Genomic DNA, 21,040 nt, shown 5'->3' with positions numbered 1-21,040 from the left:
CTGATTCGTCACCTTTTTAGGTGCCCTTTTTTATTATGGCTATTTATGGCTGAACATTTTATTAAAATTATAATTTGTGTAAATAATTGTGTATAATTTGTTTATTTATTCATTGTATATTTTATGTGTGTGTTATGTAAATCTATATGATTTGTGTTACCTCGAATATTAATTAAAAACTCCTAATTTGTACTAATTTAAAAATTGCTTACAATATATGTTAAATTTTCTGGCAATTACTGAGTATAATTTCTTCGAATCCCGTCGCTCTATTCCTTTGGCTATGCGGTCCTAGCTAATCTTTAAAATCCCTATATTTTATTCATTTCTCGACCTGAACCCTTTTGCTCTTTTGTTTCCAGAATTTTATAAATTTTTTTTGTGACGAAATTTGGTATTTAGTCAATTTTAAAGTTAAATATTATTTTATTTAGAAGTGACGATTGCTAGAGAATTAACCTCGTGGTCTTGATATTGTTAGTAATTATAAATTGTGATTGCTGAGGAATTAACCTGGTGGTCTTGTTTCCTTGGAATCACCCTCTTTTGATTTTGTCAATCTCTAATTTTCTTTTATTAGAAAATGTCCATAGAAAGGACTGGCGCTCAACAAATTATTTTTGGGTCGAGAAATATTTAAAGTATTCCTATCTCCTTCCCTCCAATTGTATTGACTTTGGCTAAAATTTTATAATTTTCTTATTTTGTGATATATATATATATATATATATAAATATTATTTTGTATTTTAATAGTGAAATTTTAGTTATCGTTTATTTATTTGTCTAAAATAAACTTTGTTGTTGTTATTATTATTACTTTATTGTTTATAATAATTTTTATTTTCTTTGGTCTTGGTTGTTTATGAAATATTCATAAATATTTTCTTTTGTTGAAAAACCCATTAAAACCTTTCTAAAACATGCTCCCAATCTTCCCTTTCATAACCAAACATTCTACATAAATTTACTTTGCTTCTCCTATCTTTCATTGGGTGCCCTTATTGCATCTAATGCTTTAATTGTTTAAAAAATAAATAAACATCAAAATTAAACTCCTTTTTCATACTAACAAAAATTAGGAAGAAATATGATTGTTTGATTTATATTTACGAATTATAGAAATAAAAAAACGATTTTTTTAGAAAAAATTAAAACAAATGACAATGGCCCTTCATAATTTTCACGAAAAAATACATATGTACAGAATTTCAGCTATTTTAAGGGGGCGGCATGGTCATTTTTTAGAATTTTTACGGAAAAAATCGATTTAAATAAAATTCTTTAAATGAAAAAATTCTTTCATTCCTAGTTCGTAAATATTACCTCCAATCAGGTCAGCTACATTTTTCCTGTGAAAATGGATTGTACAAATTGGTATTACACGGAGAGTAGAAAGTAGTCAATTATATACACAGCCCTGAGTCATAGTTACTAAAAAATATGGTGACATTTTTGTTCAACAAAACAAAAAGTAAACTTCACTAAACGGCTGTTTAGTTATTAAGACTACCAACTTAATCAGTATCGTCTACGATATAAAAAGTAATATCTACGATTCTGTTTAAAATTGACAAAAATAAAAATTAACATCTTTTATAATAGTTTAATAATAATAGTTTTATAATAGTAAAACGTTTCTAAATACAGTAGACTCTTTTATTAGCCCAAGTAGAAATGTAATACTGGCATAGTACTGACCCAGTACTGACTGCTAGTATAGCAGTACTGACTCCAGTACTAAATCAGTACTGGAAAATCCCTGGCTGGTAAAGCTGTCCAGTACTGATTTTTTACCGGCAGTCAGTACTAAGTCAGTATTAAAATATCACTGGCAGAACACCGCCTAATTACTGATTCGCAAGTAAAATTTAACAAATTTGGAAAATGCTGTAACGCGTTCTCTAAAACAAAATTTACCTTTAGTAAATTATATTAATTTATATTTTATATTATATTAATTTGTTATTTGATTAATAAAGAAAAGGGAGTAATTTGTTGAATACTAATAATTATTATTAATATTTCTGTAGTAAATAAACTTTTATGAGTAACAATAAAAATTTAAATAATTAGCAAAATTGCTTTTATTGAAATAAGTTTTAAAAAAATTTTTTTCTTTTTTTTTCATTAATTTATACAATCTTATTTATTTTAATTAATTACTAAATTATTATTTTTGTTTATAATTATTTAAATTTATATTTTATGTAACACTGTTGAGAATTATACACTCAACACTTAGAACTAAGATGGAAAAATATCGCACGCACGAGGGATCGAACCCTAGACCTCGAGGACGCAAGTCGAATACACACCTCGTCTACTCAACTCACTAATGACTGCACTGTTCAGAACTGCACTATTGAAAGAGTCTACTGTAATAATTTTGTGAAATGTGAAATTAATTATTTTCCCGAGAATTTGTTGTATATGAGGATATAAATATTTTACTAAAAGACACTGACTGTGATATAAGGTTACAATACGTTTATAACTAATATGAGGCATTTCACGTCAGAAATATCACGATTTGCAAAGGGTTTGCCGATTTTCGTAAAACTTTGTGGGATTCTATATAAGAGACTTCTTTCCCCTAAATTTTTTCAAAAAAAATTCAAAATTGTTGAAGATACGCCATTTTGAATTTTAATATTAATTTTATAAAATTTTGAATATCTCGGAATATTGTTTATGGATTTTTATGAAATTATCACACTTTTTAGGTAAAAGTATGTACTTTAAAATACAAATGAAGTTATTAAAAAAAATTAATTTTCAAATAAAAAAATTTTAAAAAAATTTTTTAAACAATTTTTTGTTTATTTACTTCTCTCTGAGAAAAATGTTATAAACATATTTGGATTCCTTATGAATTTACCTTTATTTTTATAAAAAAAATTGATGGAGACTCAACTGAGTCCAGAGATATTGAAGTTTTTGTAAAAAAGCGTCGCCGAGCCATAGCACCATACTGCACAAGTCGCGTAGTACGTTACCATAGCCGCACGGAAAAAATTAGTTGCTGAAATTTTCCGCGACTTTGTAAAAGACTCTCAGATTTAGTGGAAAGTATTTAAATTTTTAAAATCACTGAGTTTTAAAAATCATATTAACAGGTTGCAGGGAAAATAAACTACATTTGAAGAGAATTTGGAAAAAGGATTCGAAACTTTCAGCGTCAGTCGCGGAAAATGAAAACACAGCCAGCGCGCGAACGATTTGGCGACAGTCGCGGAAATCTTGTTCTGTAGTATTCTAAACTTTCATCGATAGTCGCGGAAAATGAAAAATTCGGCCGACCAATGAAAAAAAAAATTCTTTCAGTTCTTATTTATTTTATTCTTATTATGCCTTATATTTAATTACACTTGTACATTTGTACATAATCACGACACTTATCACATGTAATCGAACACTATTTAAACACTGATTTCCTACGTCAAACTAAATAACTAACACTAACACGCATATTACCCTACGCTTTCGCAGTTTTGCACGCTACAAATCTACTTTTTCATCGTCCTTATATATTAAATGAAACATTTCTTTACCGCTTGCGAGAAAAAGTGCAATATTTTAAAAAATTATAAATCTCAAATATTTCTGCTCAACATATTCTAGAATTTTAAAGAGTATTTCAGTATGCGTTAAGGACTATTTTACACTTATTTCCATTTTATTATTTTTAATTTATCACATGTATAGAAGAATTATAATATTTAATGAAAATAATATTTCAACCAAACAAATTTTTTTCTGTTAATTACTATAAAAACTTCTTTAACGATTAATAATTATATTTTATATTATTGTATGTTATTATATTTTTAATTATTTTGAATAATATGATTTGATATATTATATATTATTATAATAATCAATAATAAATTATAATAATTCATAATAAACAATCCTAAAAATTTTGAATATAAAATATGTAAATAAATATTAAAATACTAGCTGTCGTACCCGTCTTCGACGGGTTTTAGTTTCTACCAATACATTTAAGTTTCTACCAATCTGGAAAATCAGGAAATAGCTAGGGAATTTAATTTGACCGGAAAAAAATAATAATTAGTTACCATTATAGCTATTTTAGTAGGAAAATATTACTATTTGAATCAGTGATTGACTTTTTGTTATCAAATTAGTTATTTTAACCAATTCAAATGCAGAGAACAATATTTATCAATTTGTAGTACTTTAATTAATGTATTAAAAAAATTAAATTTTCCATACAGTTTTTGGAGTTATAGTAGAGTCTAATTGGAACTAATTGTATCGCAAGTAGACCCTACGTAACGACTGCTAAAACCTAACATAAGACCTAAATTTTAGGCTGAAAGTAGGGCTTAAATTTTGACTCGGGTCTGTTTCATAAATATTATACATCAATAAAAATTGAAGTAAAAAGCAATTTTTTAAAAGCGAATTAATATAATGAAACTTTTTCTTAATTTGATAGGAAAATTCCCGGTTCGGCATATTTCCAGCTTTTTACAGTTTTTCCCGTTTGGTAGATACCCAGTTAAATGTATTAGTATAAACAGAAAACTGTACGACAGCAAGTAATACAATCTATATTTATATGAACTTAAGAAACAGTATTTTCATAAAATAAGTAAATTTTTATAGCCATTTGTAGATTTATTTATGGATAAAATCAAGTAAATTTAAATTTGACAAAAAAGAGATAAACCGTGAAAAGTTTGGACAAAGCAGGGAATTTTGTTAAACAAAAATAGACACCGTGTTAACTTTTGTCTTTACATTGCTCAAAACATCTCTTAAAGTTAAATCTAGAGTTAAAATGAAAAAACGTTTTAACATGTAAGTTTTTGCCTAGTGGCATAATATGCTTGTATTGTATCACAGGTGACTTACAATTCTTGACATCCTGCGAAATCATTTTAGTCATAAAAAATTTCCATTTTCAATATTTCTGAACTTCTTGAAAATATTAGATTGATTTGATAAATAATTTTGAATTGCACTATTTTGACATCAAAATATTAATCAGAGACTCCAAAAATACTACTGAATTATACTTCATATAGTAATTAGTATCGATTTTTTGATATATTGAAAATTTTTTTATATTTCTTGTAGGATAGTATTTTTTGCAAAATTATGATAAAATCTGACTAAATAACATATAATATTTATTTTTAGAAAGTTTAAAAGCTATCCATTAAAAATTGTGAAATTTGGAAATTTTCCATTTTTCAAGTTTTTGAAAATATTTTTATATTTACATCTTAGTTGTAGAATAGTATTTTTTGAAAAATTATGCTAAAATGTGACCAAATAACATGTAATACTCAAATATAGAAAGTTTAAAAGCAATCCATAAAAAAATGTAAAATTTTGAAATTTTCGATTTTTTGAAAACATTTTTATACTTACATATTAGTTATAGGACTTTATTTTTTGCAAAGTTATGCTATAATGTGACTAAATAACATATAATACTCAAGTATATAAACTTCAAAAGCAATCCATGAAAAATAAAAAATTTTGAAATTTTCGATTTTTTGAATTTTTTGAAAAAATTGAATATCTCCCGTTCTAATTAATATTTTTTAAATCTGTAAATTTATAAACCTTCCTTGGGTCAATACCTAATAACCTACCAAGTTGGACTTAAATCGATTCACATGTTTTTGTGTGATTGGGGTACAAAGTTTTTGTGACAGACAAACATACATACATACATACATACATACATACATACATACATACATACATACATACATACATACATTAAATTTTTTAAGAACATTTTTGGAATCTCTGATGTCCATAATAACTAATCATGTTAACATTTTGAAGTTTTAAGCAATGTACAGACAGACATCTGATTTTATTAATAAGGATAATTCTACAATTTCTATAAATTTATAATGTGCGTATTAAAAGTATTATTTACAATTTAATTATAATGAAATAAGCTCGAGAGTGATTATATTTTTTGATGAAACAAAATATTCATTTAAAGTTGGTATTTAATTGTCACAAATTATTTTAAATTTCTTACCGGATTTTCAAACTCCTCCATCGTAAAGGTGCGCGATACCAATAAAAATAAAAATAGTCACTTTCTCATTGAAAAGTAATGATACCTGTACAAACTGTTTTATTTTTTATAATTTTGTTATTTAATAATTGATTTGAAATCGCTAAGAAAAAAATAAATAAATAAAAAATAAATAAAGAAAAATAAAAAATAAATAAAAAATACGTAAACAAAGTCAGTCAAAATTATTTCACGTGACGTTTACCGCCTTAGAGTTTGCGCATCTTTTCTGCGCATCATTTTCCGCGACTCGTCCACGAAAATTTCTATCAAAGTGTTACAATAATTCTACGACTATTTTCCGCTACTAGGTTTATAAAAAGTCCTTAACTTTTTTCAGAGAATTTCTGATAAAAGCGAAGAGTATTTAAAAAGTCCGTAAAGTTTTTTTTCATATCCGAGAGTCTTCAATTAGTAGCTGAAAACTTCAGCGACTAATTTTTTCCGTGCGTGCATTTCCGCTGCAACTAGGCCTATTTTTATAAAAACTTCAATATCTCCGGACCCAGTTGAGTCTCCATCAATTTTTTTTATGAAATTAAAGGTGAATTCATAAGGAATCCAAATATGCTAATAACATTTTTCTCACAGAGAAGTAAATAAACAAAAAATTGTTTAAAAATTTTTTTTAAAATTTTTTTATTTAAAAATTAATTTTTTTTAATAACTTCATTTCTATTTTAAAGTACATACTTTTACCTAAAAAATGTGAAAATTTCATAAAAATCCATAAACAATATTCCGAAATATTCAAAATTTTATAAAATTAATATTAAAATTCAAAATGGCGTATCTTCAACAATTTTGAATTTTTTTTGAAAAAATTTGGGGGAAAAAAGTCTCTTATATAGAACTATAATCCCACAAAGTTTTGCAAAAATCGGCAGACCATTTGAAAATCGTGATATTTCTGACGTGAAATGCCTCTATTTTAAAAATTATAATTTCTATAATTGTTTAGTTTAATAGAGAATATTATAAAATCTATATTTCTTTAAAAAATATATTTGTCGCATAATTGAATAAACAGTTAATATTTTTTTTATAATTATAATAACAATAACCTAATATTTATTCTAATAACAAGCATAAATAATAAATATCACGGCAAATAAAGTTTCGAAAAATAATATTTTATCTCTATTTCGTTCAATTTTGTAATAGGTCGATTTTTAATTAATTTAAATATTTTTTATAGTTAAATTAATAATTTCATTAATAAACTTGATCAGAATTAGTTTTGTTTACTTAACTAAGCAGACATTCATCTTTACTACTATGTGCAGTTCGATCGACAAAAAAAATTGAACGCTGTTTGGCAACCTTTACACGGAGAGACCCACATCTGTAAAAATTACTAAAAATGGTTGCAATGACCGGAAATAAGGGGACCTTTAGCATAATGTACTACAGAAATAGATAAATTTACAAAAGAAATAGATAAATTTGCTACATTGAAATAGCAAGTTTAAATATTTTGTGTAAGAGTTGTAAATGTAGCGAAAATTGATTATAGTTTTATCTAATTTCATTAGACAAAATCTGACAAATGAAAACATTTTCCACTAAAACCTACTATCCACACGGAAAAAAATAGTGTGCTAAAAACACATGAGCGAAACTGTTGTGTATATTGCACGCAGTGACGTAACTAGGCCCGACGAGGCCCCCCCTGCGAAATTCCCTCGAGGCCCTCTTAGTGGCGGCTGAATTCTATGAAATTAGATGTATGCGTAAAATCAAGCATCAAACAGAAAAATAAAAATGCAAGAAATGTAGGCTTATCACCATATCTCTCGCTCTCATAATTTTCTGCTTTATGCTTTCTGCAGTATGCCTCAAAGTGTTTACACCTATACGAATTTGTGATTGTAACAAAGAAAAAAACCAATATTATTTATTTAATACTTTTAATAAATAATTATTGTTAATTTAATAATAAATCTCATTACATGAACTACATTTTGAAAATATAAATTAGACCTTTTTATGACAGATAAAACATTGTTAGATTGCAACACGTCTTACTTTTAGTTTGGCAAATTTATTAATCGAAGTGGCTATTTCGCCAGATGTCGGGCGAAATAAGAAAAATTTTTTATTTTGCCCGTTGTAAAAATAAACAGTGTCGGGCGAAATAAGAGAAATATTTTATTTCGCCCGTCAGAAAAATGTATGAAAATAAACGGGCGAAATAAGAGAAATAGTTTATTTCGCCCGTTGGAAAATAAAAATTTGCTAAATTACACGGAGAGAGATTCTGTTTTAATATTTCGTATTATTTTATTAGTATTTAGTAAAACCGATTGCAATTTGGGGAAATTGCAATTCCGAAATTATCCGAGTCAAACCTCGTGGCAACATGTGCACGTTGTGTTTACACCAAAATATTTTAATTTGATGTGTCAAAATGTGTCGGAATTGGGTGAACAATTTTATTTTGTTCATTCAATAATTTTAATCGACAATGAAGATTTCCTAATTGTTGTAAAAGGCACCCTATTAAAAATTACCATATGGTTTTCCATATGGTTTTCCATTTGGTTTTCCATATGGTTTACCACATGGTTTACCACATGGTTTTCCACATGGTTTTCCACATGGGAAACCATATGGTAATTTGATATGGTTTTCCATATGGTTTTCCATATGCAAAATAATATATAAAATCATGTGGTTTTCCATTTTGGTTTCTTTTAAATGATATTACGGAAGGAATAAAAGTTGATAATTTCGATAATAATTTCATTATTAGGTATTGAAAGTAAATAAATTAAAAGGTTCTATAATGTTCACTAATGTGAAATACAATAACGACGAAAATGTAAATAATTTTCAACATTTATTAAGAATTTTACATATAAATAATTTATGTGCTTATAATTTTAACAATCTTCTAACATCTCTAATTTTTGCTGAGATATGTGTTCCAATCAGCCGCATTCTGGTCTGCCTCTTGACCCCAGTAATTTTATTTGATTTAAGTTTTTCGTAAAGTAAATCTGTGGAAAATAAAAAATATTAATAAATAACAAATTCGAATTTATGAATGAAAATCTTTTAAATTTTGAATTTTAAAATTGTTTGCATTTATTTATGTAGAGATTTCATAAATTTAGAAACGAAATGTTTAACCCCTTAGCAGTGTAGTCAAAATAAGCTTTTCGTGACACTAATGTGCAAAAAAAATTTTTTTTTAATTACTTGATATTATTATATTTTATGTTTTCGAGGTCGCTGATTTCGAATATTTGGTTAAAATTTTAAAATTCAAAATGGCGGCTTTAAAAATTTAAAAGTTTCCTGATTTGACTAAAAATGATCACTTGGGTGGTTTTTTGGGGTCGCTGATTTCGAATATCTGGTTAAAAATTTTAAAATTCAAAATGGCGGCTTTAATATGGCGACCGAAAAAATTTTAAAGTTTCCTGATTTGGCTAAAAATGCGCATTTTGGGGTTTTTGGAATCACTGAATTAGAATATTTGGTTAAAATTTTATAATTTGAAATGGCGACTTCAAGATGTCAACTAAAAATTTAAAAGTTTACGAATGTGGTTATAAATAGTTATTTGAGTCTTTTGGGGTTCATATTTTTATATATGTATATATATTATATTTTACATATATTACATTTTTATATTTGTATATATTTACACAAACTGTTTAAAACACCGCTCTTAGTCGAATCCGGAGTCACGAACTATTTAATTTAATTACTATTATTAAATTTTTTAATATAGATTGATTTTGAGCATTTTACAATGTTTTAAAACATCGGACATATTAATTCATCTGCTTTAAGTTTTAAGAACTAATTTGAAAACTTTAAATTTTTTTGGTCGCCATTTTGGAGCCGTCATTTTAAATTTTGAATTTTTGATTAAATATTTATATTTAGAGACCTCAAAAACCCCCAAATGAGCATTTTCAGCCAAATTCGTAAACTTAAAAAAATTTTTGGTCGCCATTTTTAAGCCGCCATTTTGAATTTAAAATTTTCAATAACGGATTTTGATTCAGCGACCCCGAAAACCCCCGAGTAGGCATTTTTAGCAAGATTCGTTAACTTTTATATATTTTTTTTTCGATGCCGCTATAGCGGTCATACACACTGGGGGCACGAATTATTTTTGTCTCTATAGACGTCAAACATTGTGAAGGGGTTAAATTAACTATTTTTATTAGGAAATAAAATAAAATCTTTCGAAGACATTTAAAATAATTAATGAAGTAATACTTAAAGGAATTTTTAATAGGGTAGCTAACAGCCACTCTATTATAATTTATAAATTGAATTTACCTTCCAGAAGTTTAAACTTTTCCGGCGTAAGTTCCTGTCTCTCATTGGACCCATGTGCCGTCCCGCGCAACCTAGCCTTATCTAAGCATTTATATTTTAATTTTTCATTGCCCCAAAATATTAATGAGAGGTCTCTGATGAATTTCGAGTCGTCTTTTCTCTTCATGACATCCCACAGATCCTCATGAATAAAGTAATTCAATCCTAGATGTATCTGTTAAATGTGGTAAAAAATTCAAAACCCTTTATCAAAGAAAAATCAATTGTTTTAAAATATCTTTTCTTATAAAAAAGTTACTGCAACTCCGAATGATTTATATGTAAATTTATTCAAGTAAATTATTAAAAAAATAAACTATTATAATAAACTATTATATACGAATTTTTTAAATGTCTTTTTAAAAAATACTTCAAAATAATTTTTGAATGATAAGAAACTTCATAATTATATTTCATTGAAAAACTTCCAAATAATTGCAATACAGTAAATTTTTTTACCCAAAAAATTTTTTATTTTTATTCATGGAATTTTATGAAGATATTTAAAAATAATCAAGTTTTTGAAGAAATTTGATTACAATTATAAAAATACATTTTTCTAAAATTTTAACCATAAAAAAGTAAATTAAAAATTTTAAATTTACTTTCATGTAGATTTAATTATTCACAAAAAATAATTTTTTTTATAGATACTGTAATTTTAAAAAATATGCAAGTGGAAATACAATTTTAAAAAATTCTAAGAATTACTTCTTTAAAATAATTTCTTAATATACGTCTATATTTTGTAAAGGTTATTTTCATTCTGAGTTGTCTTTATAATTTTTTAGAATTCAATTGTTTTACAAATTATGCAATTAAATTTTTTTAAACAAATTTTGAAAAATTATAATGAAATACTTTCAAAAAATAAATTATTCTCAATTAAATTATACAAAATTTTAATTATTGGAATACATTTTAATTAAATAAATTTAAGAATTAAATATTTCATAGAATAACTAATCAAAAATAAATTTTGAAATATTTGACAGGACTTATTCTTTAAAACTATAAAAATCGTATTTATAAAATTGTATTTTGTTGCAATATTTGAAAGTGAACTAGATAAGTAACATTTTTAAAAATAAATATAAAATAATTTTTTTATTATCTTTTAAATACTCACTTTATTTTCCTCGCTTTGAATAAAGCGTTCATAACTAGCTCTATGACTTTCTCTTGGTACATTTCTCTCCAAAATTTTATTTTGAAGAAAATTTGTATTATCTTTATCAATAGTGATTATAGAACGAATTTTTGGTTTCTCAATAGTTCCATATTTTTCAGGTATTTGACATTGATTAGTGTAAGGTTTTAAATCCAAATCCACTGTATCCAAATTTGAATCTGGAAAAAAAAATTTCATATAATTATTTTTTTGTAAAAGAGGTGCATATGTAAGAAAAGTAAATTGAATGATACATTCATAAATACACACAATGATTTTCAAATTCCATGTCATCTTCCGGTATTTTTGTAACATCAGATCCGAATGAATTAGAATTTCTATCTAATGGCGAGCTATTTTCACAATTCAAATCTTCTGCAAAAGAAAGATTAGTACTTAATAAAATATAAATTTATTTATAATGTATGTTTCAATAAAGAACAATTTTGTTCTATTATTATCACTCTTCAATAATAGTCAAGATTAAAATTAAGATTTATATAATTTTACGATGACTAAAAATAGGATTTTTTTTTATTTTTAAAATAAAGAACAAAACCAACATTTTAATAATGCAAAATAACAAGAATAAGAAAAATTTAAATTTTTTAATTCTTTCAAATTCTGTAAATGAAATGAAAAAATATTTTTCAAAATTTAATTATAACTATGCTTTAAATTTTATTGACAAAAAATAAATTATAAATGAGTCTAGTGATTTCTATAAGAATAAAATATACTTAAATAACCTTCTTCACTGAAATCACCGTCAAGAGGCACCCGACTATCTATAAACTGTTTTTGTTTTTCTAAAATGTTTTCATTTTGGCTGGCTCTTGCCTTTTCTTTCACTTTATCTACTACTTTTTGTACTGGCTAAAAAAAAATATTTTTTAATTAAATTATTTACATAGAATGACAAATAATTTTGAATGAAGAAATTTACTTATAAATTGATTAAAATCATGAATTTTCATTTAAAAATTTTTCAAATGCAGAAGAATTGTTAGACAACAAAAAAATGAAAACTCCTGTTTCAGTTCCAGTGATTGCCAGTGCAAGTGAGATTATTCTAATGATTTTAAAATACGCCATTGTACACACATTATCACTAACGGAAATTACTGATTTGTTTGTACTCATCAACTGCATCTTTGTCCATCACGTTATACCAAATACGCGATATTTAATCGATAAATTGTTTTTTCCGAAAAACTATATGGAGTTGCATGCGACGTGTCCAAAGTGTAATGCTTACATTGATAAGTTCACAAGAAAAAAAAGTTTTCTAATGTGTAAGATTTGTAAAAATAGGATAAACGTTAAAGATTACAAATATAAAGACTTTTTTGTTATGCTTGATGGATCATCGCAGATTTCAAAACTTTTGGAAACTAATGTTGAATATTACAATTCGGTAATAAATGAAAGACGATTTGAGAAAGGTGTAATGCGTGATATTTATGATGGTAAAATGTATCAAAAATTTTTAAAGAAGTTACATGAAGAAAATGAATATAATTACGCGAGTTTAATTTTCAATACTGATGATGCACCATTATTTGAAAGTTCCACCTACTCGATTTGGCCAATTTTTGTAATGGTAAACGAATTACCAATAAATATTCGAACAAAAGAGTTAGTATTAGTGGGGCTATGGTTTGGTAAAAGTAAACCAAATATGAACGTTTTTCTAGGTCCATTTGTTGATAGAATGAATAATCTAGCAACAAAAGGTGTACAGTGCTCAATAAATGGTGAACCAATTAATATTAAACTTTATACTCAAGTATGTTGTGTGGATTCCGTAGCTAGGGCTCCCGTTCAAGGATTCGTGCAATTTAATGGATGTTATGGATGCAATCAATGCTTACACCCAGGAGAATGGGTTCGAAATAAAAACAGATCTGCAAAAAGTATTTCAGGGAATATTAAATATCCAATACAAAGTAAAGTAGCAGAAAGCAGAAATAATGAAGACACTGTAAAACATATGGAGTTGGCGTGTAAGAGAGGAAAAGCTGTTTTTGGTGTAAAAAATGCTTCTCAATTAATAAATTTAATTAAATTCGACTTCATTTCTGGTTGCATTCCTGAAAGTATGCATTTGATTAGCGGTATAGCTAAACAGTTTGCAACAATGTGGTTTGGTAATAAGAAGAAATCCGGATTATTTTCCAAAAAGTTGATTCCAGACATTGATTCTGATTTATGCAATATTAAAGCACCAAATCAAATAGTTCGGTTAACACGCTCTTTTACTGAAAAGGAGTTTTGGAAAGCAAGGGAATGGGAGAATTGGACTTTATTTTTTAGCATACCAATTCTTCAAAAATTACTGCCGAAAAATATTATATTACATTGGGCCTTATTGGTTGAAGCTGTTTACTTATTGATGAAGGAAGAGATAACAAATTTTGAGGTGGATTTAGCTGACCAGTTGTTACATCAATTCGTTTCAGAAACGGAAATAATTTATACAAAAACTGCTATGACTTTTAACGTACACTCACTGCTTCATTTGGCTAAAAGTGTATATAATTGGGGGCCTCTTTGGGCTCATAATGCATATAGCTTTGAGTCTGGTAATGGAGAATTGTTAAAAGTTATTCATGCTGCTAAAGGGGTACATCATCAGATTTGTAGACGAATAAGCCTAAAATATACTTCTTTACTATTGACGGATATTCTAAAAGTAAACTGTTCACACTCTGTTAAAATGTTTTGTGAAAATGTTGGTAAAACGTTAGCTAAAAAGTCTCTTCAATTAAGGGGTTACGCCACCCTGAAATTTTCAAAAAAATTTATTTTTTTTTTTGCTTAATTTCAAAGTTTATATTCTAACGAATATTTTGAGATGTCGCCGAAGACAATGTCTCACTAATTACAAAAGTTATGGTCATTAGAAGTCAGCGCGGTGGGGACGCGCCGAGAGCTGCTGGAAGCAGCGACTTTCTATTTTCGAATGGTCTAGGGGGCCCTTTCATGATTTAGGAAGGGTCCTTTTCATTGTATCCCTTCCATTCTTAAATAAAAAAAATTATGGCCCAGGAATTGCTGATTAAATAGTAAATTGAAAAATTTTCAAGTTATAATACACTAAAGTTCATTTTTTTCTTCTTTTGCGTTTTTCTCGAAACCACAATTTTCGAGACGGTGTACACGATAACTCAAAAACTATTCAATCGATTGACTTGAAAATTAATATACATCTTCCTAAATAGATTTTCCACAGAGTGACGTGGGATTTTTTTGATTGAATAATTTGAAAATTTTTTATCCAATTTTTTATACGGTAATTTTAGCCAAAAAAAAATGTCAATTTTTGAAGTGCTTCCATTTGCGTAAAAAATTTTTTTTTTTAAAATGGCTTCGTCACTCTGTTCAAAATTTATCACTTTTTAAGAAAAATATTGTTTTACTTGTTTCTGACAAAAATTGAACTGCCAATCATGTACACCATCAAGGAGTGCTCCGGAAAAATTGATCCACGCCAATAGTTATATCTCCGCCATTTTTAATTAAAAACAATTTTTTTTAAATATTTATAAAGCTCAATATATGTACTAAAGCATCAATAAATGTAAAGAAGTCCTACCTGAAACAGTTTTATCAAAAAAATTCCTAAAAAACCATCCGATTTTCATGCGTTCAGGGTGGCGTAACCCCTTAAATCAAATTCGGTACTTCGGTACAACATATCCCGTAGATAAATTTTTAGTTAAAATATTATGCCTCTCTGAACAAGCTGTAATGTATAGAAAGATTGTTAAGCAGAATTGTGTATATACTTCGTCAGAGAAAAAAAATAAACGTTCCAGTAACTGTTTTGCACAATTGTATGATGGTAATTATATAAAGTTAATTAATTTTATAGTCGATCCATGCAATGAAACGGAATATACTATTGTAAAAAAAATTGAAACTAAGAACAATTTTCAAAATTCGTGTAAAATGATTCAAGAAATTGTAAACACGAATGTTGAGAATTGTGTAATATCTACAAAAAGTATTGCAAAAGTATGTGTCCACTCTGTATTAAAGAGCGGTTCTGAGTACGTATGCGCCGTTCCTAATTTACACTTCTACTGAAATTCAATTGTTAAAATAAAAATTTTTGTTAATAAATTTTATAAAAATACAGTAATTAATAATATTGAATTTTGTACTTTCACTGATAAAATTTACAAAACTCTTTAATTTATTTACTTTCAATACCTAATAATGAAATTATTATTGAAATTATCAACTTTTATTCCTTCCGTAATATCATTTAAAAGAAACCAAAATGGAAAACCACATGATTTTATATATTATTTTGCATATGGAAAACCATATGGAAAACCATATCAAATTACCATATGGTTTCCCATGTGGAAAACCATGTGGAAAACCATGTGGTAAACCATGTGGTAAACCAAATAGAAAACCATATGGAAAACCATATGGAAAACCATATGGTAATTTTTAATAGGGCATAGTCCATTGTCTTTTAAATGAGCATTTGAGAGCATTCAAAATTTACACGGAAAAAAATTAATCTCTAAATTAGAGATTTAATATGAGATTTAGGCATAAACTATCACTGGAATCGGATGTGTGATTTGAACAGATCTCTAAAACTGAAATTTAGAGTTATATCTAATCCGCATATATTATCAGTGTGAAGAATCCGTATTTTTATGCCTGAAAATGATATTAGAAATCTCAAATTTTATGATTTATCACAATTTAGAGTGAGAATTATTCAAAGAATGTATATTTTTCTTTTAGTATGAACTTATAAACAAATTCATTGACAATCATAAAAAATTGGACATTTTTTAAAGATAATATGAATTTTTTATTATTTCATTTCTTTATTTGAATCAAATTATCTCAACATCACACAATATAAACATTCTTTTTCTATTTCTTAATAAAAAAACATGGTTTGGTACAACTTTCAATATAGGTTAGGTTTACAAGTGTCAAACGAAAGTTTAACCTGAAAATACTAATAAATAAAAATATGTCCCACACGTGATAACGCGAAAAACATTCGTAAAATATGGAAAGTGAAAACTGGGAATGAAACTGCATTTAAAATATAAAATTAATACTTAAATAATTAAAATGGTTTAAATATTCTTTGACAATGATGAACTTAAAACGCAATGTAATTCACATCAGATAAGTTGTGAAATTAACAAATCTCTAAATCAGAGATGTGAATTTAATTGTGACTATAATGTCTATTTTAGACATACTTACATTCCATTGGATTTCAAATTAATATTATTTCAAGTTTAGATATTAATTTTTTTCCGTGTACGAAAATGAATTAGGACATTGGAAGGTATTTAAAAAAAATGATTTAAGATATGCTGCATTTTCTTATGCCAATAAATTAAATGATGGGTTTTTTTATATAACGAAAAATTGGATATAATTTCAATAGAAATCATTTTCCAGAAACAAACAATTTTAAAAACAGTATTATGATAAACATTTCTGAATAAAATTTTGACCCAGCATACAAAAGTATGTATTTATAATGTAAAATAAATTAAGAACTTTTTTAAACAAAATATGGAGAAAATATCACTTTCTCATAAGTTCAGAAAATTTCTCGAGTTTAGTATATAAGGAAGTTGAAAACTGTATCTCCCAATGTACAGCGTGCGTGCGTTATTGCGTTTATTTGTATTTAAGTTAAGTTTATATGTATGCGTTTATAGGTTTTAACATAGATCTCCGAAATTGTATATAGTTTGTGTTTGTATAGTATGATGTATAGTATGATGCTTGCGTTAGCTCATTGGTGTGTGTGCGAAATACTTTCGAAACGATAATTCTATCCTCCTCCTTCCTACGTCTTTTTATTTACTGTCCTTTTCGACTCACTCATAATTTTTAGTATTGACTATATTAAAGATTGAAATATATATTTTATTCTAAAATTTAAAAGAACTATTTCAATTTTTCTTATTCTTTCGATACTTTCACGGACTGCGATTTTAATATAGTCATTTTTAAAAATTATAATTCTTTTATTAAATTGTATTACAATTTTATTAATTTTTGTAAAATATATCAAGGGCTGCCTACTAATATGCAAAATATTAATTTTTAATATAAAACACGATTTCCCTAAATTGAAAAAGAATATATTAAATTCTATTGCCAATTTTAACAAATATTAATACAAAATCTCTCTCCGTGTAGAAACTGGCGAAGTAAAATAAACTAGGTTAAATAGGTGGGAATTTTGAACTAAGTAAGTGCAATCGGAAATTGAATTTATTTTTAAATTATAAGATTTATTATTTATATTTATTCTGGACAATAAAAATAAACTCCTCCTATTTTCAAAAAGCAATTTAATAATTGTTAGTTGAGTTAAATTAATATTTGAAAAATAAAACATATAATACCAACCCCCAAAGAAAAAATGGATATTTTAGACCAATAAAAATAATAAACAAACTCCTCCCATTTTCAAAATCAATTTTTCTATTTGTTGGTTGAGTTAAACAAAATGGAGAAAAAATTAATATTTAAAAAATAAATCATATAATTCCAACCCGCAAAAGGAAAAATGGATGATTTAGACCAATTAAAATAAAATTTAAACTCCTCCTTCTTAAAGAAAGGTATTTTTTCATTTGTTGGTCCAGTTGAAAAAATGGAAGAATATTTATAATTTTAAAAATATAAAATTTAACAACAACCTCTCTCAAAAAAATAGACTGCTATTAGCCAATAAAAAAAGATTCAAACTCCTCCTATTTTCAAAATCAACTTTTCTATTTGTTGGTTAAGTTAAACAAAATGGAGAAAAAATTAATATTTAAAAAATAAATCATATATTTCCAACCCCAAATGAAAAAATGAACGATTTAGACCAATTAAAATAAAACGATATGACAAAAAATTTAGATCATGTGTTAATTGTACAAAAAGAAATAAATATTTTGATTGTCAATTTCTTTCTCGAGGATTGATATTGCTGTTAATCTAAATAATATTAATAATAGGTAATATTTAAATTATTTATTTTATTATTAAATAAATTTTATTTATTTTCTACAAAGAAATAAATATAAATAATAAATCTTATAATTTAAAAATAAATTCAATTTTCGATTGCACTTACTTAGTTCAAAATTCCCACCTTTTTAACCTAGTTTATTTTACTTCGCCAGTTTCTAATTTAGCAAATTTTTATTTTCCAACGGGCGAAATAAACTATTTCTCTTATTTCGCCCGTTTATTTTCATACATTTTTCTGACGGGCGAAATAAAATATTTCTCTTATTTCGCCCGACACTGTGTATTTTTACAACGGGCGAAATACAAAATTTTTCTTATTTCGCCCGACATCTGGCGAAATAGCCACTTCGTTTATTAATCACAACATCAATATTTATTTTTTTTGCTTCCTCTCTTTCTATTGCTAATAGTGAAAGATTTTTCAATCGATTTTGACTAATTTTATTTCGTAAATGATCTTTTATAATATTATTCAACTTGCTGAAATTTCTTTCGCACGAAGTCAGAACATTAGAATAAAATAAATGCCTCTCACGCAAGCTCTCACGACAATGCACGACAAGAATCACTGTTTACATGCACAGAGAGAAATCTGTTGCGAATAATGCATAGAGTAGAGGTTATGAATATAGCATAAGCACTTACTAGCGAAAAGTATAAGAGGTCCGCCTGAATATCAGTCGGCTCCGCCTAATATTCAGGCGGACTCGAGCAATAAATAAGCTCTCTGTTAGGATTTTAGCATCAAAGAATCGATGGAAAAAGTATATTAAAAGTTTCGAGCATTAATCCTAACAGATTTCTCTCCGTGTGTCACATTAGGTTATGATAAACAGGGTTGTGAATCAATGTTCTATCACAAAGAAAATGGACAGGGTTGGAAACAAACGATACGTCGATACGCTTTTCCCTATTACGCGCGAATTTCAAGGCTTGAAAATGCGACATTTACCTCGATTTTGTTTCAAATAAATTTAATTCAATCAATATTTTGATGATTCTTAAAGCCTTTAATTAATTTTTTTTGGAGAAACAATTAACAACACAAGAGTACATAGTAAATTCTAATTAAAAGTATGAATAATAATAAAAAAAATTTTAACAAATTTTAACATAGTATAATTATATTTATTTGGTCTAAAAAAATTTTTTTTTTGCAAGCCGAGGCCCGAGGCCCCTTTTAGGCCGAGGCCCCCCGCAATGCGGGGTTTCGCTGTACGGTAGTTACGTCACTGATTGCACGCACGTTGGGTATATTCACGCACACTACCATGCGTTATTTGCTTGGAATCCATCCTATTTTCGCATGGTGCCTTAGCGAAAGCCACATGAGCCATGGCTTTTACTACAACACTATGCGAAAATAGGATGGATTCCAAGCAAATCACGCATGGTAGTGTGCGTGCAATATACGCAACAGTTCGCTATGTGTGTTTTTAGCACACTATTTTTTTCCGTGCACTGTAGTAATTTTTGGTGAGCAAGTGTGGCTAGCGAGTGCAGTCATATGGCGCCTGCATTTCTATTCGTTGCTAACTTCGTCAATCTCCGTAAATGAGCCGATGCCATCCGATCATTGACAGTGACTATGTTTCGCGTATGTAAAATAAATTTGGATATTATCTACAATAATAATTAAAAATAAAGTGAAACGTAGGTCGTTCGTTATCTCAGAAATTGACCATTATAAATTAATAAATTTTGCATTTATTCCTGTCCCAAGAACTATGTCTTATAATAAGTTGTTAAAAGTAAACTGCTTTCTCGTAAGTGCTGTAAATTTTCATCATTCAATATATAAGGAAACAAAGATGCATACTTTCAGTGAAATTCGTTGTCGTGCGTGCAGTTGTGTATTAGTGTATTATAATTAACCGCGTCTATACATATAAGTGAAATAAACATGTGTGTGTCTTCAAATATTTATCCAACAAATATATAAGTGTGTGTGTGTCTGTGTATGTAAAAATCCTTTCAGTTTATCTCCATTAGTCAAGAATTGACGGGAAACCGGCGATAAAAATCCGTATTTTTTCTTTCACTCTTTCTTTCTGCATTTACAAACGACTATAGTAATTTTACGTACACAATATTTCTGAGTTTACTACAGTTGTTTGGAACTATTGGACAAAATAGTAAGAAACTTTACTAATTTGGTAAACATTTGTCGAATTAGTGACTTAGTGTAGAAAATAGTAAAAAATACAAAAAGTCCCCTTATTTCCGGTGGTTGCAATGTGAAAATAGTAAATTCTAGTGTGATTTTATACAAAAATTAATAATCTCGGTCTCTCCGTGTATAATTTTTTTCAATCGGGTAAATAAAAAACCGATCGTTACAAAATTAAGATATTTCTTGACGTCTTTAACTATATAAAAAAATTTTTTGTACAATAATTTACATTAATTTGTTAA

General features: G+C 26.9%; 2 protein-coding genes across 2 annotated transcripts in view; one reads left to right on the top strand and one right to left on the bottom strand.

The window, feature by feature from the left end:
- Nucleotides 1-8,874: 8,874 nt before the first annotated feature.
- LOC122498330 lies at nucleotides 8,875-12,742 on the bottom strand. The gene is made up of 6 exons (XM_043606015.1): nucleotides 12,707-12,742; nucleotides 12,340-12,466; nucleotides 11,861-11,965; nucleotides 11,549-11,769; nucleotides 10,381-10,594; nucleotides 8,875-9,080 (listed from the first exon to the last, which is right to left on the bottom strand). The coding sequence occupies exons 1-6, from the start codon at nucleotides 12,740-12,742 to the stop codon at nucleotides 8,956-8,958; spliced, it is 828 nt and encodes a 275-aa protein (XP_043461950.1). The 3' UTR covers nucleotides 8,875-8,955.
- Nucleotides 12,743-13,271: 529 nt separating this feature from the next.
- LOC122498329 overlaps nucleotides 13,272-21,040 on the top strand; it is a 171,964-nt gene continuing 164,195 nt past the window's right edge. Inside the window, exon 1 of the mRNA XM_043606014.1 lies at nucleotides 13,272-14,175. Coding sequence (XP_043461949.1) covers nucleotides 13,272-14,175 — 904 coding nt within the window. The remainder of the gene's footprint in view (nucleotides 14,176-21,040) is intronic.

This window comes from Leptopilina heterotoma, unplaced genomic scaffold (genome assembly GCF_015476425.1).
Source record: "Leptopilina heterotoma isolate Lh14 unplaced genomic scaffold, ASM1547642v1 Lhet_146, whole genome shotgun sequence".
NCBI lineage: Eukaryota > Metazoa > Arthropoda > Insecta > Hymenoptera > Figitidae > Leptopilina > Leptopilina heterotoma.
The sequence above is the reverse complement of the archived record's forward strand: the minus strand, read 5'-3'. Positions and strand labels throughout refer to the sequence as shown.